The sequence below is a fragment of the Zootoca vivipara genome, chromosome 7 (assembly GCF_963506605.1).
Source record: "Zootoca vivipara chromosome 7, rZooViv1.1, whole genome shotgun sequence".
NCBI lineage: Eukaryota > Metazoa > Chordata > Lepidosauria > Squamata > Lacertidae > Zootoca > Zootoca vivipara.
In genome coordinates this window covers 41907771-41933463 of record NC_083282.1, presented here as the reverse complement: position 1 = coordinate 41933463, position 25693 = coordinate 41907771, and the positions used below count along the sequence as shown (strand labels likewise).

At 41.3% G+C, this 25693-nt stretch overlaps 1 protein-coding gene across 1 annotated transcript in view; it reads right to left on the bottom strand.

Annotated features, from left to right (window-relative positions):
- The window catches only part of BEND5 (BEN domain containing 5), a 730611-nt gene that overhangs the window by 150514 nt on the left and 554404 nt on the right, over positions 1 to 25693 (bottom strand). The window contains exon 8 of the mRNA XM_060276914.1: positions 15582 to 15696. Coding sequence (XP_060132897.1) covers positions 15582 to 15696 — 115 coding nt within the window. The remainder of the gene's footprint in view (positions 1 to 15581; positions 15697 to 25693) is intronic.

The following is a 25693-nucleotide window of genomic DNA, read 5'->3' as shown; positions in this document are numbered from 1 at the left end:
ATCAATATTTGCCTTGTTATTCATTCCCCTGTTATGCAAGAGCTTAGCTAATAAATACACAAACTTGTATATTCCCAACAGATATTCGATTCTCAGCATCCATTTGCATTGTTCTCCATTTAAGCTTTTGTTGAAAGATGAGCCAGATATTTGTCATGACGTGGAATTCATAACTTCAGAAAACACTGTATCCAAATGGCACGGCTCTAAATGGCACGGCTGTTCTTCTGAGGTGACTGGCTGCTGGTCCAGATAACTTCAATATTTTTCAGGTCTTCTCTCTTATCTATCATAGGTCCCCCAACACTGAGGACCTTGAAAAGAATGATGAGGGGGATCAGAGCCCTCCTGGTCAAGTTCCTGGTCAGACCCCTCCACTGAAGCTCTCCCTCTGGATTTCTAACATGTGCCTCTATAAAAATTCAATACATTATTGTGATGCTCACTCAAAAACACTCCAATCATAAAAGCAATGGTGCAAGAAGGGTGTCAGAAGTAGATGTCTGAGACAGCAGTTCCTGTGGTATGAATACTCATCCCCCTATCTGTCTTTGGTAAGCAAGTGTTACAGGCTTTGATTGCACTTTGAAATCTTCTTCACCAGATATACTGGAGCAAACAACATGTAGAAACCCAGGGCCGGCTCTAAGCCAAGCCCAGGTGATGCAGGGGCGCCAGGGGGGCGCCGCACGGCTGCGCCTGCTGCAGCGGGGCTACGCGCTGCGCCCGCATGCCCACCACGGTGAGAAACGAGGCGGGGGTCCGGAGCGATCATCGCACCACGGCGCCCGGGCGCCCGATATGTTTAAGACAGCCCTGTAGAAACCTTTAAGAAAAAACACCTTCCACTCACTAGAAAGACATACATCATTGAAAGCCACCTTCTCCCCACTACGGTGCGCAGAAATGTTGACAAGCACCTTCTCCACATCATGCAATCAATTAGTAAGTAACTTCCCATTTATTTTGCACACACACATTTATGGGAACGGTTTGTAGAAACAGGAACCACTGCAGCTCAGCTGATGAGGCCAGAACTAAATGCTTCTTCAACAGGTTCAAGCAAGACCCACACATAAAACACGTTTCCCCTAAAATGCCTGAATTCCTCTCACCTCTGCATCAACACAGCATTACTCCTCCAGGTATGCTTGAGGGAATCAGCAAAATTTACTGTTCATGTTTTGCTTAAAGTGACTGCTGAAATCCCCCTTCCCCGTCCATTATCACTGTATAATCTGTGCAATTCATCAGCTCAATGGCCACATCAGGAATGAAAGGGGGAAGAGTCCATTAGTAACCAGAGCACGGATGTTATACAAGGCAGAAGGTTTATGATCTGCACAACCTGAAATAAATGCTTCTTCTTTTTCCCTGGGGACCTAGGTTAACACTGAGTAGCTTAAGTTAATTCGCTTACGGTTTTATTAATACACATCCCTTCCGGCTTGTCAGGAGGATGAGGGAGACATAAAATAAAATACTTCCCTCTCCTAGATCCATAGTTATCCCACATCTTCTGCATACCAACAGTTTCTAATGTGCTATTCCTCTCAGTGATTTGGGGACCACTTTCAAGAGTGTGTCTTTGTCCTAGGTCAAGTTGTCTCTTTACACACAGCTTATAGCTAGGCTTAAGTTAAATTGCATTGAATCAAAAGATAAGTTCTCGCCTGTTTTATAAACACGGTCAGAATCTCAGTACATCACATCTGGAAAAGCAATCTGAACTGCCTATGTTGCAAAAGCAGATCGGGAACAACTTTAAGCATAGCAGCGAAAGCTAAGTGGCTGATGATGAAAGAAGAGTTCGGTTGCAAGATCAAACAAATGAGCAGAAATCAAAGTGATCTGCTCTTGCAAGAGCTCACCTGCAAGATTAAATAAACTGATTTATTGTCCATTGATCTCTTAGCAGACCCAGCTGCAATTTTATTATTTGTTTATCTATTATTTGCTTATTTTCTCTTTACTGACCTTTCACTAATATGGTTGCATCACTTTCCATTGGGGAAGCTGTATCCCCATGGCAGAGCATCTGCTTTCCCTGCAGAAGGTCCCAGGTTCAATCCCCAGCACCTCCAGGTAGGAATGGGACACACCCCTTTCTGAAATCCTGGAGAACCACTGCCAGTCACTGTATACACAATACTTAGTTGAATAGACCAATGGTCAGCAGAAGACAGCTTCCAATGCAATCCTATGCAATCCTACAATCCATGCAATCCTACAATCCATCCAATATTTGCAATCCATCCGTTCCATGCAATCCTACAATCCATCACAAATCATCTCAGCTCTTTTGCAAGACACAATTAGAAACGTTGCCCAAATCTAAATTTGTGCAAAAATGGACACCAGACAGGACCTTTGCCCCGATCAGAATCCCACATCTCTTCTGCGAGTTCCAACTTTTGCTCCAGTGCCACATTTTGATGGGGTGGGCCTGCCCTGCTAGCCCTAAGCACCACAGCCTATAATAAATGACAAGAAAAGGAAGTATGGTCTAGTCACTTTTCTGCTGTCTCTTAAAAGTGATCAACTTTTACTATTCACTTTCCTTTGATTTGATTGTACAGTGGTGCTGCAGACGGAGCTGTGCGGGGACTATAATGAGGCTGCTTTCATGTTGTGCTATTGACACTGCCCTAACACCTAAAAATACAAATTAAATAACAAAAAGCTGCTGCTGTGATGTTTGGTCAGGGAGCAGGGGCGTATGCCCCGCCCCCGGGTGCACGTCATGTTTGCCGCTCCGGGTGCCTGAGCGGCTTCCTATGCCGCTGTCAGGAAGGACCTACTCCCTGCATTTCAGGCTTTTTTCCCACCTGGCCTATGAAGCTGAGGCCCTGACTGACTCCAGTTACAAAAGTTGAGGCTGCTGAACAGACTCTTGGGTTGGGTGTTTTTTTTTGGGGGGGGGGTGTTGTTCAGTTGCAACTATTTCAGATGATCTTGTGATTTATGTGGAATTTGTTCAGTTTGCTTCTGTCTTTTCCCATGTTTTATTTATTGTTTATGACCACTTTTGTTATGCTGTAGTTATGTAATTTTCTCAGGTTGTAAGCTGCCCTGAGCGTGGTTTGAACTGTTTAAAGGCAGCATACAAATAAAATTATGTACCGTATGCATGCATGTATTTTGCCTAATGTCATTCAAGAAATAAGTAAAAATCCTAGCTATCAAATTCCAGATCATTTTTAGCAACCCTGGGTTCCTTTTGGAGGAAATGTGAGAAATAATAATAAATTAACAACAAACCAACCAAAGGAGATTGTGAGTAATATTACCCTAAACATGCTTAAAAGACAGAGGAGGAGCATGTCAGTTCACATACACTAGTTCAAGCCCTACAAGCATTCAGAGGAATGTCTGAAATAGTCTATGCATGCTCATACTATCAGGAACCCCTTAATAGGAAGTTCCTCCAGTCACATTGATATCATATTGATGCAGTATCTAATCTCACCTCAGTTGGAGCAAGACTACAGATACTGAGAGAAAAAAGAATGCTTGTTACCATGGCACTGGGGGGGGACCCTAAGACATATCCTAGATGAATCCAAGAGCATTTTGAATTTGGGCAAATTTGTCTGCAATTTCTGATCATGCGAATTTGATGGACATGATTTCTATTTGTATGTAACAACAGAGTGAAGTGAAAAGGGCAAATTCCCTTGTCCAAGGAGCATTCAATACAAAACAAGTTTGTAATTATGGAATTTAGAAGATGGTGATTGAATTAGCAAAACTTTTCCCCCTGCCCTCCAGTGGTCAGTGGACATCTTTCAAGAGTGATAAACGCAAGTATTGACAACAACAACAATAAGCAATAATAATACAACAGCAGAGCAAAACTCCAATTCATAAAGACTCACAAGAGGTAATATTTTGAAAATTAACCATTTTTTAAAAGCCTGGAAAAACAGGAAAACCCATTTTTTAAAAACATGGAAAAACAGAAAAACTCTGGCACTGGAATGAAAGCAAAGAAGGCACCAGGTGAGCATCTCTGGGGTGGGCATTTCATAGGCAAGGATCCAGATTTTTCCTCTCTGGTTAGACCATTTCTTAAGGTGGGAGAAAGTGGGAAAACTTCAATGAATGGTTTTGTGGGCAGGAGGGTATAGTTTACCTTACAAACAAAGTGCCATATGGAAGCTTAAAGTCAAGTATCAGCACGCTGAACTGAACTCAGAAGAGAACAGGGAAGACAATAAAGTTGTTTCGAAACTGGGGTAGGTTAATAAAATTCCAACTCTTGGTTCCTGTTAGCAGTCTGAAAGTTACATTTTGAACTATTTGGAGCTTCAAGTCTGTCTTCAAAGGTAGCCCCACAAATGCCAGCCTGGGAATTAACCACCAGAGCATGGATAACAGAGGTGAGGCTATCTATCATGGCAGAAATGAATTTACTGTATAGCAAGTGATCTAGAGAGTTATATTTGGTAGACAGGCAATGATGGGATAGGGACCAGTGACTGGGCATGATAGGTACATAAATAGCTGCAACCTTTGCTTGATGGAGAAAGGGCCTATAAAATGGCTTGGCTCTGGACTAGGGTTTGCCACTATGGAGCCCAGAGACAGCTGAGCTCCATATCTAAGACGAACGTGCAAGTATCAGAACAAAAGAAAACCCAACAAAGGTCCATTAATGCCTTAATTAATACAAAGAGGAGCTGGAAGCCATTCAGAAAGTGGAAACAAGCCCAGAAAAAGGTCAAGGAAAGACCAAGAAGGAAATCTAAAAGAATAAATGGAGCTTAAGGAAAATAAATCTCCAGCTTCAGTTGTTTAGAATTTGGCTATGACTAAAGCAGCAATCAGGATCAAGGCTGTTTAAATGGAAAATAAATGGATTTGTTGCTTTAAGGGGGCATGGCTCATTCCTGGAGGAATAATGGCAGTTATAAAAAGAACTATGGTTTCAGTTCTCTCACATTAGGTCTCCTTGTGCCATCTTCTCAAGAGAGGAAATGGGTTACTTTGTATTTTCAGATCAATGTTACTAGAAGGTGAAGGACAGAGCAGTCACACTCAAACTAGCTACAATATGACACATTATTAAGACTGCCACCACAAAATTGCCCAGCCTTTTATACATGCTGGATTAAATTAGATATTTCTGCTCCAAAAGTAAAGTAAAGTAAAGTAAAGGATGCTTTATTTAATGTTGCTAAAAAGGTTCAGATTCAATTGACATCCCAAAGTGTGAGGTTTTGTTGCAAAAGCGCTTACGCACACGCTATTGATTGGTGCAATCCTCTGTGCAAGAGAATTTGTCACATCAATAGCAACTGAAAAATACTCAGGAGCTGTAATATGGTTTAAATGAGCAGTTACCACATCAATATAAAGAGCATTTTCAGCATCAGGCAGTAGAAACCCTTTTGCAAGCTGGTATTTGTTTTAAGATAAGAGATGACAACCATTTTACAAGGGAGTTTTTTAAAAGCAACGGCAAGAAAAATCTCAAAATGACTGAAAAACTGTCTTAAAACTGACAGCAAAATTAACAGTGAAACCAGAATGGAAATACAGTATATACATGCATATATATGCATAAACATGTGTATGATACACACACATTTGAACCACAGTTTTCATGCACTTGCTTCTGCACTTTTGTTCACTGCCCTAGAATCTTCTTCCGAAGGGCAGTTAAGAAATATTTAAAATATGTAAGTAAATACATTCTGAAGGAAATCAGCCCTGAGTGCTTACTGGAAGGACAGATCCTGAAGCTGAGGCTCCAATACTTTGGCGACCTCATGAGAAAAGAAGACTCCCTGGAAAAGACCCTGATGTTGGGAAAGATGGAGGGCACAAGGAGAAGGGGACGACAGAGGACGAGATGGTTGGACAATGTTCTCGAAGCTACCAACATGAGTCTGACCAAACTGCGGAAGGCAGTGGAAGACAGGAATGCCTGGCGTGCTATGGTCCATGGGGTCACGAAGAGTCGGACACGACTAAACGACTAAACAACAACAACAACAAAGTAAATACATTTTAATAGACAGAATACTGTGCAATTATTAGTTTATAGACATAACCACAAGGGTATGATGTAGAGAGATTAGGATGAGAAACAGGGAGCAATCCAAATTTCATGAGTGAGTGGAATTCCGTTATTGCGCTTCCCACATTAGAACACAATGCTCTGCCCATAGAGGTGCCCCCACAGTTTTGCCTTTCCCTGAGATAATTGTACTGTTGATTTTGCCATTCAGACTCTGCAAGAGGAAAATGAATGCATGCAGAGGTAAGTTTTGAAGAAACTGAAGAGAAATTTCACAGTATCCAGATATCTTTAGGATAACTGCTTATTTTATGATGACTAATAGGCAATTACTATGGTAATTCTGCAATACAACATGTGTGAGGTATCGGAATGAGAAATTATAGGTAACTATTCCAGACCCATTTCTATGGTAACAAAAAGGAATTGTCATTAAATAGCAGTTATGCTGTGGCTGTACCTGGTAATTATAGGGTTTTTAAAAAACACCTAGAAACATAAATAAACCAATACATTTATTCGTAGGTTTATGATTGTTTACTTATATACACTTTTAGGTGCTATATAAATAATAATGATACTATATAGCACTTGCAATGACAAATGCCTAATTAGGAAAAATAAGCCCCATGAAGAGCTTTGTTTTGTCAACCTGAGATAGATATTCCCCGTTACAACTTGAAGAAACTTATAAATTGCACATGCATGAAATGAAACTAAAACTAAGAATTGGGTCTAACAGAGAAAGAGGCAGTGCTTTTATAGCAAAACTATCAAATCTGCCCTTACCACATGATAGTGAGTGTTGATCACATGAGAATGAATGTGTCTGGGATTGAATTAGAAACACAAAACAGCACCTCCTCCACCACCCCACCCACCCTCAGTGTTGTGGGGCTCCCAAATTCCCACATTCAGCAGGAAAGTCTGAAGGGGTTTCTTAATACATTTGGATTAATGAGTTGCGAAGGTGGAATGCCGCCTCATGGGATTCTGCTATCTGAACTGACTGCTTCAGCCTGCTTCATGGCTGGGCCGGCCCTGACTGGGAGCTCACATTAAGACAGAGTTCTCAGTTTTGGGAAGATCCTAAGAATGTTCTGCCAGATATGCTCACAAGTCCCCTCCAGATTGCCACACTAAACATGGAAAAGTCACGAGGTCAGGGGTGAGTAGGGTCACCATATTTCCAAAAGTAAAAAACCAGGACACCCCAAAAGTTGTTGTTGAGCTTTTTTAAGGAAACCCCCTGGACATCAACTCTGGCTTTGGAATTCTGGTAATGTCCAGGAAAATCTGGACATATGGCAGCCCTAGGGAGGAGCCCAGCAAGTATGGGAAAATGGCATACCAGTGCTTTTATTCTAGGGGGGAAAGGTGCTGGAACTGTGTACCCTTGAGGACCCCCTGAAAAAAGCACTGCCCAGGGTGTGTGTGGCAAAATGCCTGCCCCCTTGCCCCCTATACACATTTGCCTTCATGTTTTCAGTCTGAATCCCTGAAGAGGACTGGGGTGTCATACAGAACCTTTAATGTGCTACTTAGGCTGCACCCATGTACCTGGAAGCAAGCCACATTGAATTCAAGGGAGCTTACCTTTGAGTAGAAATGTGTAGGATTATACTGTAAATGTGGAAAAAAGTTTCCATGTGAGAGTGAATTCTTCTTCAAGCCAAAGGAAGATGGCGGTGGGAAACCACTGTTGCAATGCTAACATGTTATGTTCATCTGGTGGTGCATTGAAACAACACTCCTGAATGCTTTGGTAATAGTAGGTGTAACACTGGGTATGGACCAGCCAGGACAGGGGCTCTTGCCTTGAGGCAGCGTTCAGCCCTCAAATGTTTCGTCTCAATACTGAAATCTGTTTTCAGCATCAGGGCCAGTCAATTAGTAGGTGAAACAATAAAGAACAGGGAGCTTGGTTTGGAGCTAGCAATGGTTTGTGGCAAGGCGCATGTAGATACAATGCTAGCTTTAAAGGAAAGGTAGAGGGGAGTTGGAGGGGAATAATGAAATATATAAACCAATGTGTTTTAATATTTTGTTGGAAGCCGCCTAGAGTGGTTGGGGAAACGCAGCCATATGGGTGGGGTATAAATAAATAAATAAATAAATAAATACCATAATAATAATTATCATGTTTCATTCACCTAATCATGATCTTTATTCATTTTTGTTAAAAAACCTATCTCATCCTAAATTCCAAGGCAGGTTATACAGATATGAATGCCATAAATTTTACAATAATATCCTAGAGGGTCTGATAAATCAACCAACAATCAGACCAGATTAAAAAACCAAATGCTGTGGATGGTTTCAGAAGACTGCGTCACATGAAAGTTAGGGGAAATAGGACAATAGAGTAGGCGGGTCCTCACATTTCCCCATGTTATTCCATTTGAAAGTAGAAATAATACTGAATCCTCTTTCAGGTATCACAGGCACTATATTTTGCAAATAAAAAAAATAAAAATGCACCCAGCTCCATTCAACGGAGGTGGAAACAGAGAAAGAGTGGCACTTCACGGCATTCCTCTCCTAAAGTAGGTGGGTGTAACTGAATTTGTTAACGCTGGCTCCCCATCGCTTCCCCCAACTAATTGGGCACATTGCGAACTTCCTAAGAATAAGTCTAGCAAATGACTGCCTGGAGCATCCCCCTAGCAGGGCATTCTCTCATCAGCATTCACTATCTTCACCAGAGTGCAAAGGAGGGGAAAAGCACATTCTCCCAGGAGCATGTGAAGAGGAGATAAAAGGGGGAATAGTGACTCAGAAAGAAAGGAAAGGCTCTCAACTCCACAGAAGGTTTTCTTTTTGCCATCTTTCTTGCAGATTCCTCACCTAAGGAGTGTGCTACTTCCACATATAAACAACAAGGTTGTGATTCCTTGTTATCTCTCCCTAGCAGGTCTTAGTATAATTTCATTTCGATGCCAGCTGGGAAGGAGAAAGTTGGGGCTTTTTGTTTTTTTGCACTGAGTGATGATTTCAGGTTGGACAGCATCCACTGGGGACACTATTATTCTCCCTTTGTGAGATGGCCTTCAGAGGAACAAATCTCTAAGTAACCATTGCATGCTAGTGTATGCTCTTGGGGTTGAAAGATTTATTTACCAGCTTATCTCCCATGCATGGCTGCAATGGTTTTTGTTTTCTTTTGTTACCTTGGGAAAAGCTAGTTTTTTTCTACCTGACAAAAATGTACTATTCTGAGGTTAATAACATTAATTGGTAGGATCCGAAATTGCACAAGTAGAAGGCCACTCATGTAATGAATATTTTCTGTTGCTTTTACTTCACTAAAGTCCCTTGCACTCTCAGAAAAGCCTACTTGGTGTGTGGTGTCATTGTGGGAGACAGTTCTACAAAAAAAGCACTTCCTGCTTGCACAACTTTGGATCCAACCCAATTTGTTCTGTTTCAAAATTTAGAGAGGAGTAGCAGCCATGTTAGCCTCTTGCAGCTTAGAATCTTAGCAGCTTAGTAACAAAATTAACAAATTTAGGAAGGCATATACTTTCAGAAACTTCCATTTTATGAAGTTTGCAAACTGCATAACAAATTTGTAAGGCTTTAAGTTGCCACCAGACTTACTTTGTTTTAAAATGGTGGCAGGTGCAGCTTTATATACAGTTTTAAACGGTAATTGCATTAAATTCAGAACATTTTAGGGTTATGCAACACAAAATTCAATAAATGCAGGGGAAGGAATCACCATGCCCAAATGCTATTGGTGTAAGTCATCCTGTCCTACCGTGTTTCTCATATTTTAAGGCATCCCTACAAAATAAGGCATGGCAGGATTTTCCTGAGGTGGAAAAATATAAGGCATACCTCGAAAATAAGCCGTACCGGGTGGTGGAAGAAGGTCTGTGGCAAAGAAGGGTTGCTGCTGCCGCGTTAACCCCCGAAACCTGGCTGCAGCCTCAGCGCACAGCGCGTGCAGCCCCAGAACCCGGCTGTAGCCTCTGCCTGCCGCGCGCGCAGCCCCAGGACCCGGCTGCAGCCTCTGCCTGCCGCGCGCGCAGCCCCAGGACCCGGCTGCAGCCTCTGCCTGCCGCGCACGCAGCCCCAGGACCCGGCTGCAGTCTTTGCCTGCCGCGCACGCAGCCCCAGGACCCGGCTGCAGCCTCTGCCTGCCGCGCGCGAAGACCCGGTGGGAGCAGGTCTGTGGTCTGTACAGATACCAGTACCGGTACTTAATTAAAAAATAAGACATCCCTTGAAAATAAGCCATGCTGTGTTTTTTTCAGGAAAAAATTAATATAAGACATGACTTATAATATGAGAAACACGGTATTATTAAAAGCCTCTCTTTGGGCTTTGCATGGCCTCATTATTAGTAGGATACTAGGAATACTAATGGGCAATTATATTGCTCTTTTTCTAAAGCCAGTTCAGAATGCATTTTGAGGAACATTGATCTGTTGATGGGTGTTCCTCAATATACATTGGGTGTGAGGGGGATGAAATGAGTTGGGGTGAAAAACAAGAGTGACTCCAGAGGAAAAAGGCAGTTTGGGGGTGTAACGCCAATTCTTCGGGGGGGGGATATATATATATATCCATTAAATATGAATATATAATAACTGAAAGCTAAGGGATATGAATAGGGGAAAATGATACCCCTCCACGATACCTTCCTATCTGTTGGAGTCAATCCAAAAGTGTTGAACATCAAGCAGAGCTGAAAAGCAAAACATTTTGGATTCTAGAGGGACTGAACTGATGTGCTGAGATAATGATAATATGTACTTGTTTCCACATCCTCATAATGCATACCTACACATTTGTGAATGACTAGATCACTATGAAGATCCCATCCATCTCACATCTTCCAATGAGATGAAGGTGATCAGGAATGGAAAAGCAGTGGGGGAGGGGTCACCTAACCATGTTGCTCATCACCAGGGGTGCCAACTTAAATAAAATATTGGGGGGGGAGCAGGTAAGAGTTGCCCCGCAAAATCAATCACATGATGTGGCACATGCACACCATTTGAATAGCAATGCCCATCAACTTTGTGGGTGGGGGGGGGAGCTCAAATATTTTATTTGGGGAACTCACCACCACTTCCCTGCTTCAAATTGACTTCCCGACTCCGAGGCTTTTTCTTCACTGCTGGATAAGAGCTGGGAAGTAGCATTCCCAATTCTAAAATGCTTATCGGGTTATTGTTACAGACATTTGTATGCAATGTTCTGTTTGGGCTTCCTATGGGAAGCGCTGAAGTGAAATAGGAAGGTGCTTATAAAAGTCAGACAGCTCTCTATCACCACTGACCCTTAACACTGTGCTAGTATAGAGAGAGCACAGCAGAAAGACCTTTCCCTACCAGCACAGTCGCTGCAAAGATTTCAGGTTTGAGATGTGACAGGTCTGCATGTTATAATTAGCATGTATACTTTACTTGCCCAACGTGTGTCACTGTCACAGCAAATAAGTGAAAGCAATAATGAAAGGGTGTGGGATAGAGAACAGCAGCTGCTACCTGCTAGCTCCCGATTCATAGACTACAAAGCTTTCAGAGGGAGTGTAGGCATCTTTCGCTGCCGCCTTGTCACTGCATTTCAAGGGTGCTTCAGCAGAGATCTGCCACTATTAAAAAACATATTCCCTTCCATGCCATCTTGGGGTCTCTCATCTCGGCAAGGTGAGAATGACAAATTGGAACTAATCTAAGCTGAAGATGGCACAATTACAGCCGTCTCGCCTGCAGGAACAGATTTCACTCGTTCAGCTACACAGTGACAAGTTTAGAGCAAGCTTGGGATAAAGGAAAGTTCAGCACAGGCCTCAGGATGTGCAGCTTTTAAATCAAGAGTACTGTGTTGCCTTTCCTTGGCCTGTCTATTGTTGCCGTAGGTATTGGAATATATCCAGAAGGTGTTAATGGTAAACTGCTGGGAAAGACAGAAAGAAATCTCCGAAATCCAAAAAAAGGATCTTGCTCAGAAGTTGCCAGGCATTAATGATTATGGAATCGTATTTATCTGAATGTTTCGCTGGGAGAATGTCCAAAGATTTCATTTGGTCCACATTGTTACGCAAATGAACCTGATTCTCACTTTCAGGAAGAGTACAGTATGTATACCAAAATGCATTTATCCTTTGGTTTCACACTCTGCAGAATCTTGTGAAATATTTATTGGCTCAAAAAATCACCCCCTGAAGCATAAAGGTAAAGGGACCCCTGACCATTAGGTCCAGTCGTGACCGACTCTGGGGTTGCGCGCTCATCTGAAGCATATTTTAGGTTAAAACGTATAGAGAAGATAAAATGAGTATAAAAATGTATGCTTTAGGAAAGTTTGTAGGAAACAGTGTATTTTGTGAGGGGAAATAAATGTTTAAAAGATTTTTGTGCTTTTCAGAAAAGTTGAACATGGATGCAAGAACAAGACGGAACTATGTTGACTGGGTAACAAAATCACAAGCTTTCTGCTGCATCCTCTTGAACAACAAAGTGTCTGGGCATCAACCAGTTCTAGATACTACTAGTATTGTCTAAGCTCCTGTGGATTTCACTTTGTGCCATTTGATCAAAAGATACAGACAAGTAATAGGTGTTTAGGAAGTGGGATAATTAGTTTGCATTGGGAAATATATCTGGGACCTCCTAGTAAGGGGAGGGTTATAAATAAAGCAGCAGCAGCAGCAGCAGCAGCAACAACAACAACAACAACTCCTTAGCATGATATGAAGTGCTCAAACAAATATATTCAGGGTCAAGAGCACAGGATGCATAGAGCCAGCATACTGCTTCTATCTAAGACCTGGCAAACTATATGTAGTATATAGTGGCACTGTGCCACTGCATAGTGGTGGCACTGTGGGTTAAACCACAGAGTCTAGGGCTTGCTGATCAGAAGGTTGGCGGTTCGAATCCCTGCAACGGGGTGAGCTCCCGTTGCTCGGTCCCAGCTCCTACCCACCTAGCAGTTCAAAAGCACATCAAAGTGCAAGTAGATAAATAGGGACCGCTCTGGCGGGAAGGTAAACGCCGTTTCCGTGCGCTGCTCTGGTTCGCCAGAAGCAGCTTTGTCATGCTGGCCACATGACCTGGAAGCTGACTGCGGACAAACGCTGGCTCCCTCGGCCTATAGAGCGAGATGAGCGCCGCAACCCAGTGTCGGACACGACTGGACCTGATGGTCAGGGGCCCCTTTACCTTTACCTTTATGCCACTGCATAGTGGCAACATAGGGAAATTATTCTGGCCAACAATAAATGACATTGATTAATGCTGACCACGCCAGACTAACATTTAAAGGATATGTTATACATCCCATAAGTGCTAGAAAGAAGGTACTAAGTACCTTGTCACAGGCAGCTAGTGGTGTGGTATGTAATTCAGTTTAGGCAGGGTACTTCTCTCAGCAAAATTAACTTAAATCCAGAAACACTGACTTAATTAATTGGTGGATCACACTGAAACTACATTTTACTGGAGTACCAGAACTCAGATTTCAAATGGGACTGATAAAAGGTCATTCAGTAAACTTCAGCAAATGAAACCTTTGCTGTGAATTATTCAATAGCCATCAAGTATTCACATTATCAAGATTTTAATATCCTCCTTCCAATAATAGGCAGCATTCTGCTTACTATATTCATTTTTAAGTTATTAGTTACATTAGGCATTTTTGTAAATGGTGTGGTGAAATGCAAGCAAATCTAATGCTTTCCCATCCACCTCATTAGCAGTCCTTTTACTTCAGAATAGCTAAATTTCCTGCATCTGATGAAAAGGCTAAAATTATAATGTGCTATCAGTCCAGCAATTAAGGAATGAAATATAATTTTCTTTTTGTAATAATACCTAGCTTCTCAAGGGACACTGAAAATGATGGGCCAGATGTGTCTAAGAAATATTGGGCACCTCAGTTGTAGTCACCATAAATTATCATAACCCTGCTCACACAAAAAAAGAAAATCAATGAAGGGTGGAGGAATGCATGCAGGTTACAAAAGTTGCTTCTCTGTAATTATTACAGTTATTGCTACAACATAACCTTACCCCTACTGTCAGGGAGTTGTTGTGGCTACTCCCTAGTAAAGACGCTCCAGTCCATGGTGTCTTTAAAGGTTTTATTGTGCATACTATTTACAGTGCAGAGATAGCGGAAAACATGACCTCCTATTGACTCTCAGAATCTGGCAATGGTGCCTGTCTGCTTTGGGCCCAGCATAATAACCCGGGCACTCCGAAACGCCGCCCCCTAGCCCTGTGTTTGGGTGCGCGCCTCAATTCTGGTGCGGGAAGGAGTGGTGCCCCTTCTTCCCCTTGCTGGCTGGGGCAGTGCCTGGGCTTTGACGCCTCCCTGAGCCCAGGGCCGTCTTGAGCAGATCACGCGCCCTGGTGCTGAGGGGCGGAGATCGCTCCGCCGTCCGCCCCGCCCTCGCAGGGCGCAATTGATTTTCGCACGGCTTCGCCGCGCGGCGCCCTCCTTGCCAGGCCAGCACCCAGCTTACCAGCCCCCCCCGGTGCACTGCGCCACCGGGGGGCTATGTAGAGCCGGCCCTGCCTGAGCCATCCCTCCTCCACTTGTTGGTCAGAGTGGTGCAGGGGCTCTGATGCCTCACTGAGCCCTTCCTCCACTGTCTGTTCCCCAGAGCATTGCCAGGGCTTCCCGCTGACCCTTTCTCCTGACCCGGTGCTAGTGCTGTCACTGGGCGAAATGCTGGTCAGGATGATGGGGGGAGGCTACCTGTAGGGAGTCCCCCTGACACCTACCTCAAATTTCTACTACAGAGGCAAAACAATTCTTGAATCATGGGGCCTTCTCAGCAGCATCCAAGCATTTACAACAGAACTTGTGTGCTTCACAGATAGAAAATCTGACCTATAGCACCAATTTCTGAGCATTAATCTCTCCTTCCCCACAGAAGGCCTCATGATACTTCAAAATGGAAGCCTGGATGATGCTTCACATGAATGCTTCCATACTGAAAGCTTCTCCCTGAATTGTTTGATTTCAAAATGCAGGGAGGCTTACAAAATTATTCTTCCACCCTGGATTCTTAAGTGGTGTGGTCCCAGGACATACCGTGTGCTTTTGTTAAACACCTGATTTGGCCTGAGAGTTACTGAGAAGGGTAAGAGCAATTTCAGGTATGACAAATGGAGCAAAAGTAACACATGATAATATTACTACTTTCCTCAGAGCATCCAGAGCTGTAAAAGTAAAGTATTAATTGGGAGGAACGCACTCAGTTATTGTTTAGTAACTCCAAAAGAGGAAGGAAAACTACAGTTAAATTGTGTAAAGGTTGGTTGGTGGGGATATATTTTTATTTAGTTTTTGGCAAAATGAAACACGGCTGAACAAAGTATAGTGAAATTTGACTCCTGCACTCAAGAAAGTATGCAGTATTATAAACAACCTTTTCATCATCAATCTATTATTCTGAATAAAGTTGAACTGATGGTACCTCGTGCCGCCATTTTAACCTCTCACCCCTATTTTCAGGCAACATACAATATTTGCTTTAATTACAATGCACATTATAGGCAAACTTTCACAGTTTTGGAATGAAAACTCATACCTGTAATTGCCAAGATAAACTCCATCTGGATTAAGCATCGGCGCAATCTTGAAGACCAAATGATCACGCAACACTTTGGCAATTGGATGTGGACTCACAAGAAAATCAATGATACCTGGGAGAAACAGGGAAAAGAATATTAATTCCCCATTATTATAAATCAGAAATTCAAAATATGTTATACAAAATATATTTAATTCTGGCATGTGGCTGACTAGATTTCACAAAAGCTTTCCATTACCCACACACTAATTTAATAAGAACATAGATTCCGCATATCACAATGTTAATATGAAGTAATGAAAGAAATGAGTAGACTTTGGTTTGATTGTACATTTGTAGAAATGGTGATTAGCACTGCTTCAGTTCCTATCCCCTTCCTATGTACAGTTTACACACCATCCTTCTCATTCAACCCAAAGTTAAATGTCTCAAGACAAGTTTTCCTATCTAGACTAGAAAAATAAAAAACACATTCCAAGTGACATAATTTGTCATAATTCCAAATAATGACATATTTACATGGAAATTGTTGCATCATAATAAAACTAAAATTCTAAAATTAAAACAGAATACCCAGGATGCTGCTCTGAATGGACAACAGATAATTTATCTGTTCATGTATGAATGTATATCCCATCCATCATATGGTCACACCACAGCTTATAAGATATCAAAATGAATCCAATGAAAAGATATCAAAATACATTAAAAATAAAATGCAATTAAACATTTCAGCAGTACACATTCAGTATGCACATATCTGACAACAATCCAGGTCTCTTCCACATGCTGTATGCATGAGTCAACAAGGGTGCTTTTGGGTCACTGCCTCTCTTAAAACTTTGTACTGAAGTTGGTACAGAAGAGATATGTTTCTTGAATCGAATAAATTTAAGTTACTTGGGAGTTACTTAGGCATTACTTAGCTCAAAATACTCTTTTGCAGCCTATACAATCCTGCCCAATAATGAAGGCAATTGAAGTCTTGTCAAAGTCTAGATACTGTCGATACTCAAAATATTCATCTTAATGTCGTTTGACATGGCTAACTTGATATTACAGTCTGTTATCTAGCATGTATATTATGCTTTTTTGATGTTTTGATGTTTTATTATGCTTTTATAAGGAAAGAAAGAAATAAGGAAAGAAATAAGGAAAGAAAGAAATGAATAAGAAAAGCAGAAAGCTGACAATCAGAGGAGATAAATGTGAGGGATTCCCCGTTTCCCAACCCTCATTGCTTTAACAACAGAGGCTCTCCCGGTGCTTCTATACAAACGGAAGTAAACCTCCAGCGTCCAAATTGGACTTGTCTCCAGGGTACCTCAGGGCTCTGCGTTCGAAACCTATTGCCACCAGTGGGGTCTCCCTCCCATGGATCCCTACTGCTACAATTTGCCTCTCCCTTAGGCAACAATGTGGCTCCCTTGGTTTCACTAACCAGCCCTTTGTATGACAGGAGAAAAAGCAAACAGTTTCCTCTTCCACAGGAAAGCTTTGTTCTCGCCTCTTAGTCACACCTCTGAAGTTACTGAGACACTGCCCGAGTCCACGAATGTTTAGGCACATTTAACTTTATTATTTAACTTGAAAACATGGATTTTTCTGGTTCTTAAAAGTGCATATCTTCTTTTCATATAATACAGACTTGTTAATACATCTCCTGCATCTTGATAATAACGGTTATAACCTTTCTTCCCATCCACCCAAACCTAACCTCCTGCTCCCTCTCTAACCCTCCACTCCCCAACTGCCTTTCAAGGGTTGTTCCCCCTCCATTTAGAACGCCATCTAGCTCCGCCTCCCAGGGAACACCTGCCTATCATGGGAGTGATAGGTTAACCCATGATGAACCGGAATCATCATCAGGCACTATTCCTCCACAGTCTCCAAGAAGGTAGGAGAGCTGTGCAAACACAAGCCATACCTCCCACTGCTGAATTCTTCAGCTCTCAAGAAGGTTTTCTTGCTTTCCTACCAACTAAACAGAAGGGAACTTCTTTACAAATAGGATCTGAGATAATTTGAGTTCCTTTGTGTTTGCTAGGGGACTCTAGGTTATCATGCCTTGAGATTCAGTGCTGGGAGGAGCTATTGATCCATTGGGCATATAGCTATAGTTGGTAAGATGACTCATGAGCTCAGGGTGGTGCGGTGGGATGGCTGCCTACACAGGACCTCCTGTGAAAGCCCCAGTCTAGGGCATCTGCAAGGCAGCAAGTTGTGTTTCACTATAGTAAATTCTTCAACAGGTATTCCATATTCCAATTTTATACTGCAAGGCTCTGGCCACTTTGTATGGGGCCCTGAATATAGTTACACTAGAATACCTATGAATTACATCCACGCAATTAGTATCATATCTAGTTTGGTCCTAAATGAGAATGTGGAATTTCAACATAACTCATTAAAGGCACAGAAGTTTTCTAATCAAGAGCAAATGCAGTCTCGTGTCTCTAATACTGAACTTGAACCAGGGAAACTAAATGTTCTTTCTGCCATGTATCTCACAAAGTGAGTAGATTTGTGTCTATCACAATCTCTCATCCTAACTTACCACAGAGGTTTTATGCAATGATAAAATCAGATAACCCCATGTAAGCTGCCCTGGGCTATTTAGAGGGAAAGTGGGGTGAAAATGTGGCAAATTACTCTATATATTGCAAGGGCTACTCTGTGAAGCTGAACGCTTGTACTGTACTCAATTGTCACCTACCCAATATATCTGTCATTTAATTTCTGTAACAGGTTGGATTAAAGCAAATTGGAAATGAGAATCAAACCTGATCAGCATAACTTCTCTAATGTGATGTTACACTTTGGAATAATCTCTCCTGGGAAGTAAAGAAAGGCATGTGAATAGTTTAAAATAGGAGAGGATAAAGATATCTGGAATACAAAAGAAATATAACTTCTCACTGTACCTCCAAAATGGGTTGGCATAGACTAATTGGATGCCTTGGTAAGCCTTCTCTCTCTCTCTCTCTCTCTTTTATAATACAGTCAACATTTGGTGTTAAACTAATATGCACTGCATGAAAGGACATTAAAAATCCATTTGGCAGAACTGAGGCACATGGCGATGGGAAGGATTCAAAGCACTGCTCTCTCAAAACTGACCAATTTTGGCATAATGAGTGTTTGTTTTATACACAACAGATCTGAGTGGTTACAGTGGCAGAAATGGAGAAAACCATTTCAGTGCAAGTATTGTGGAGTAAACATGATGTTACAGATGCCTCACTTTCCTCAACAATACAAGTAGCCATAAAACATGCTGTTTCTGGGTTTCCAATTATTCTGCATTAAAACTGGGACCATATACATCTGCCTTATTTGAACTACATTTCGCAAATGTTTTTCCTATTATGTTTTCCTATTTTACTGAGAAGTTTTGAGACAAAAGAAATTGCTGAGAGGATGGGAAAATAGGCATACACACACACACACACACACACACACCAACTTTAAGAAAAACAAAAACAAATATTATGACAGCCTTCAATGAAGATTGTATCTTAAAACCTTTATAGCAAAAGTCAAAGGCAAATCTCAGTTCTAAAGACAAGAAAGAAATGGTCTATTGATCATGACAAAGATGCAAATGAAACCTTCCTTATATGTATGTTAATACCCCACAAACAAATTATAGTGAGGACTCAGTCAGTATTATTATCTCAAAGCTTTTCTTTCAGATGAAGATGATAGCCTTCAGATCAAGAAGGTTTAAAATTAAAATAATATGCTTGTTGTATTAATTAATCAATGCAAACTAAAACTTACATCTTCTATAATCAGCAAGAGACATATCTTGTCTTTTGTTAAACCAAGGTGAAGAATCTGGCAGAAACCAGTCCATTTAATATAATTTACTTGAAGACAGACACTGTGATAGAACAGATGCCCTAATTTATTTGTTGGTCCTTCTATTAGAATAACAGTTTGCTGGTAAACAGAAAGACTAATGATGCCAGTCACCCTTGTTAGTGGCTAATAATTGCTTAATTTGTCCACTAATTGACCTATGGTACTGTTGAGGCATTGGACCATGTTGCAGTGCTAGAAGAAAACAAGACCACTATAATGTTACCTCTGAGAATGACTTCTGGAAATGGAACTACTTGTTGCAATATATTTTCTCTTCACAGATGAGCAGATTAATTGGGCTGCCAATTAGTGCCCTATTTAAAAAAAAAAAAGAAGAAGAACTGTATCCCCATATATTTGTTTGGATTTTGGAATTATTACACTGCTCCTGGTCAAATGGTGTGATCCAGTTTGAATCAGCAAACCAAACATGAAATATAAGTAAGTTAGTTTTGAAAGAAGGAGGGGGGAAATATGTATTGATGGCTAAAAGATCAACTCCTCAAACTAGCATTCAATTCTGGATGAACTTATACAGGTCCAGCCCTCCCAGGCAGCAGGGTTGAGCGCCCTGCTCTAGGTGGTGCCATGGGGGTAGGGACTGTTGGTTGGGTAGAACAAAATGGTGGCCCCAATATGGATTGAGAGCACTATTTGGGCTCTGCTTACGGGAACAAAATGTATTGGGCTTGTACTGCTCTGATACATATGCATAGCTCTGCTGCATACTTCTCTATTTATGTCAGAAAAAGAACTGTATCTATATGCAGAATGTGATATCCAACATCACTCGAATGGACTTCCACTTAGGTGACTGGACCCCTTTCCTCTCCTCCATGTGCCCCACATCTGCTCAGGAGCATTTACCAACCCCCCAAAGAAGATTTGGAGGGCACCTGAGCAGCTGGAGGGAATAGAAATATAATAGAAATACTTTATTGTCACTGTACCAATTATTTACAGTGAGATTAAATGAGCCCCCCTCCCCCCCACAATCTCTCAGTCCTTGTTACACTCTGTGTGCTGTCGTACGACCACCAACCCCGAATGTCAGCTGCAATGTTGCTGTCTTCCATTCAGCAGCCTCACGGCCCATGGGTAAAAACTGTCCTTTAACCTGTTGGTGTGGCTTATAATGCTTCTATATCTCCTGCCCGGCAGGAGATTTAAAAGGTGCTGGCCAGGGTGTGAGTCATCCCTGAGAATGTTCCTCGCTCTTCTGAGGCAATGGTCTCCCGCGATGACATCTAGCGGACTCAGGGGACAGCCCACGATATCGTGTGCTGTTTTCACCATCCTCCGTAGGAACTCTTTGTCCATGGCTGTCAAACCAGCGTACCACACCGTAATACAGTATGAGAGAACACTTTCTATCATGGATCGATAGAAGGAAATCATTGGTTGCTGTCCAACCTTGTTCTTTCGCAAGACCCTAAGGAAATGAAGTCTCCGCTGGGCCTTCCTAACCATCTGGGCTGTATTGACCTTCCAGGTTAGGTCTTCACTAAGATGGACTCGCAGGTATTTAAAGGAAGAGACTCTCTCCACACAGTCCCCCCCCCCCCCCGATATACAACGGGGCTAGCTCCCCTCTCTTCCTTCGAAAGTCCAACACCATCTCCTTTGTCTTGCCAATGTTTAGGTGCAGATTGTTCTCTGAGCACAATGTGGATACCTTTTGAACCTCCCCCCTGCACATCTGCTCAGGAGCATTTCCCAATCCCCCCCAAGAAGATTTGGAGGGCAGCTGGAAGGGAAACGAAAGGAAATGAGAAGGTGGTCATTCCACTCATGGATGTCTATTCCACTTGCAGGGAGACATAACTGGCTATAACTCACATATTTTTGTGAACATATTTTTGCTTCCTCCATTGGACTGAATGGAAGATCACATGCAAAAATAAAATAACACCACAGCTGCTCTTTTGGTAGTATCCAAATAAAACTTGGAAAAAACCAATGGAAATTCAAAAAGAAAACAGCTCTCTATTGCATTGCTAAATTCAAGCATAAATAACCATTATTCTTTCAGCGCAGACAGGATCAATTAGGATAATCTCAATTATATTACTGTCTGGTTGCACAGGCAAAAAAAATGCATGAGGACCAAAAGATACTGCTGGTACTAAATTCAATATTGCCCTCTTCTTATTGCACAAGAACTATAAGAAATGGTAAGATACTGAAAAATGTTGTGGATAGCCAGCTAGTCTTCTAGGAGATTAACCTTTCACCTAAGACTAGAATTAAATAGTGAGGATTTTCAAACCAATGCTCAATACAGTCTTTTTTATGGCAACTCCACATCACACTCATGCCTATCCCAAATCCATGGACTCTGAAAAATATTTGGAAGCAGAAAGTGAGCATGTTAGATATGCTTGAGCCACAACTACTCAAAACCATATACAACAGTAATAATATAGGCACTGATTCAAATGCAGCTTTAGACTCCATTGTTACTGTAATAAATATACGTAGAATAATTTATTAGAGCTAACACAGAAGTGGTATTTCAGTCAAATTTATAGCAAGCTTTGCAAATTTTGTAAGCCAATAGTTTTATTTTATTACAGAGGCAGTGGGCAGTACCAATGGGCCCTCCTTCTTCAAACACAGTCTACTAACTGTACACAAAAAAGTGTGAGAGAGAGAATGCGCGGGGGGGGGGGGAGAGACATAGTTTTACTCTCCTAATGCTTCAAACAGATTCAGGCTTCTCTACAGCTTTAGTGTCAAACATGTGATATCACCTGTTGATCTCTTGTATTTCCCTTTGTAGTGTTCCTTTAAGCTTCCTTGATCTATGATCAAAACTTTATTCTAAAAATTATACAACTTACCTATTCAGATTGCTCACACTAAACATATCCCATGGTTTCACCATTCCTTCTGTATGCTCCTAACACATTGAATTCCTTCATATAATGCTGGCATGCCCTCTCTTTAAGTGCCTCTTACAATATTCCAGAAAACTTTTCATACACTGCACTTAAGCATTTCTTCACATATATACCGTGTTTCTCAAATTATAAGACACATCTTATATTTATTTTTTCCTCAAAAAAACACACTATGGCTTATTTTCAAGGGATGTCTTATTTTTTTCCTCCTCCTCCTGCCGCGGCCGGCATTGCTGCTGCGCCTATCACTATGTCTTATTTTCGGGGTATGGCTTATATTCCTTGAATGCTTAAAAATCCTGATATGGCTTATTTTATGGGTATGTCTTAAAATATGAGAAACAGGGTATGCTTCAGCTATTATATCTTCTTTCCCCTTTGGTCCTACTGAGGTACTTTACCTGTGCTCAACTGTACACAGTACATTTCTCAGGATAGAGTTCACATAGAACCTTTGGCTGATTAACATTCTATGTTTTTTAAAATGTGTTTGTAGGAGAGGAGTTTATTGGTTTGTTTTTGTTTCATTATGCATTTTGTGTTCTCATTTTGTACTTTTATGTTGTGAACTGTACTGTGGCATACAAATTTAATAAATATAAATAAATAAATAAATATAAATAAATATTCCATGTGTGAACCACTACAATAACAACATCCTCTACTTTCACCTTAATTATTTGGAAAATCAAAACCAAATATATGGGTAATGCCAGTATTAAACACATTTCTGTGCACAATGCATATTCACCACACTGTTCACTGAAATTACTCATTGAAGCCCCTGTCCTGAAGTTTTTCTGATATACATTCAAAATGAATGTTGATAAATGACCCATGTTGGCTAGTATAATAGATATTGACAAGATAAAGCATTGTGCTGTCATGGGAATTTTCTCTAGAAAGGATGATTGCCCTAAAGAATCCATAATGGAAGGCCAATGTGAATGCTAACACTACTTATGTGTGTGTGTGTGTGTGTGTGTGTGTGTGTGTGTGTGTGTCTGCTACCGAGTTTTTATTTTTTTTAAAAAAAATAGTTAAGTTGTGTCAGAGACAAGTTGTAGAAAAATTGTGAGGTAAGTGAAGTTCAATGTTTATTTTTAAATATTTTACCAAGGGTTGTTTTATTTAGCACATACAACACTACTCTTTAATATTTCAGAGGACATGTGTTGTCTAGCCTGGCTTTCTATTAGTAGGTTTTTGCTGACATGCAAAATTAATATAAACATGCATCTGTTTTCAAATTGTAAGCTCCTTGGTTCAAGGCCTCCCATTCTCTGAGCAATATTATCATCAGTATACAGTATGCACTGTTAAGGAAGAAATCTTTAATACCTTTTCAGATAAGTCACTGACAGAACTGACTATGCACTGGAAAAAAGGAAGAAGATAGTAAATTCAGTCCACCCCATGAGGAAAGCAGAGTCTTGATTTATGTCATCATCATGTATTCTACATTTAATAAACTCTCACAAAAATAGAATCTGGATGCCAGTCAAGCTAGCAGATGTGTTCTGGTTTTGTAGTTCCTCTGCCGAAGCAGGCATGCAATGAACGATATCATTAGACAAATTCAATAATTACCAAGCCAACATTGTGGAATCACAGGAATGTGGCCTCTAAGGTCAACAAGTTCATTTAAGGCTGTAACATTTAATCAATTAATCAGATAGATTTAATTAAAAACTTTTGAACAGTTAAAATTAATCAAGGAGAAGGCTTTTATTTTTTAAAAAAGTTAATTACTTTTTAACAACAGCATTTACAATGCCAGTAGATGTCAGGTGCCATCTTAGAAGAGGTATCCCCCCTCTTATTTGCCACACAGAAGGAAATCTATTTTCTAAGGTGGGGATTGCAGTAGCCCATGTGCACATCATCTGAACAAGGTAGGATAAAGCAGTCCCTTTAGAACTAATATTTTTACTCAAATGCACTGACTAATCGATTAAACCCCATATGATTAATTGGCTATAGATTTCTTTATTCAGGTGATAGCCATAAATCCATTACATAAACCACACAATGTTTCATATTGTGATACATCCTTTGGGTTAAACTAATGTAAGTTGCCAGTGCTAGATCAAAGGCATCAATAAACTAGAGAACCTAGAAGAAGAAAAGAGCAGAAAAGCAGAGTGAGAGGACCCTATTAATTGAAAAGCTCCAACTTCAATCATTATTAAAGTTTGAAAGATTAGCTTAATTACAGATAAAACATTATTCCACCAATGATCAAGGGGCTGCCCGGTTGTTATATCCAAGGAGTGCAGAGTTGTATGCCTACTTCTATTCCCCCCAGTTCATGCATTGAGGTAGATTTGGCTGAAAGGTGGTGACTGGACAAAGGTCACCCAGTCACTGGTGGAGGAAGAGGAGTGCGGGGGGAGCGCCCCGTCCCGGCAGCGCAATCCCGGTGGTGTTCCATTGCAGCTGCCCCCCTGCCCGGGACACACGCCAGACCTTGCCTGCTCTCCACCCCCTGGTGCCAGAGCATGACGCTTCGCCACTGCACCCAGTCATCTTCATAGTTTAATGTGATATTTGAAGCTGAGTTTTCCCAATCCTAGTCCAACATTCTGATCCCCACACCACACTAATTTTCTACGAAGCTACTTAGTCTACAGCGGGGCTGTTACATGGATGACAGATCTGGTTTTAGGCTAATAGCCCGTGATGGCTGGTTGATGATTTCTCAATGGAAGGTAATAAAAGGAAATGGGTCTTTTCACAACTGGTATTCTTTCTCTTTCTCTTTCTCTTTCTCTCTCTCTCTCTCTCTCTCTCTCTCTCTCTCTCTCTCTCTCTCTCTCAGTGTTTTTAAGGAGTTAGCCACCAGAGCTTAAGAAGATGAAACTCCTACAGCTGAATAGATAATTGGGGGATAATTTAGAGGAGACCATAGTGCATATTTGTTTGAAGCTTAAATATATTTTGGGCATGTGTTCAGTGCATATCTCGGGATCCGATGTTGGGTAACTTGTCTGTTACTTTATAGGAGTACCTGGTATTTGCTTCCACTTATACTCTACTTCTATATTTGTACGGGGGGGGGAGCAATTATCACAAAATCACTGTAAGTGTCTAGTGTGCTCTCAGGCAAAGAAAGTATGGCCCATGTGTCATGTGTGACTGCATTTACGTAGGTCAGAGAGAGAGAGAGAGAGAGATGATAGAGATGATAGAGATAGAGATAGATGATAGACAGACAGACCTTCACTCACTCTGAGCTGCTGCCCAAGTGAGGGAAGGTAGCCTTCGATCGACCAGCTATGTGTGTGGGGGGGAAGCACCTTCTTCCCACCTCCACAGCTCCACTGTGATATCCGCACT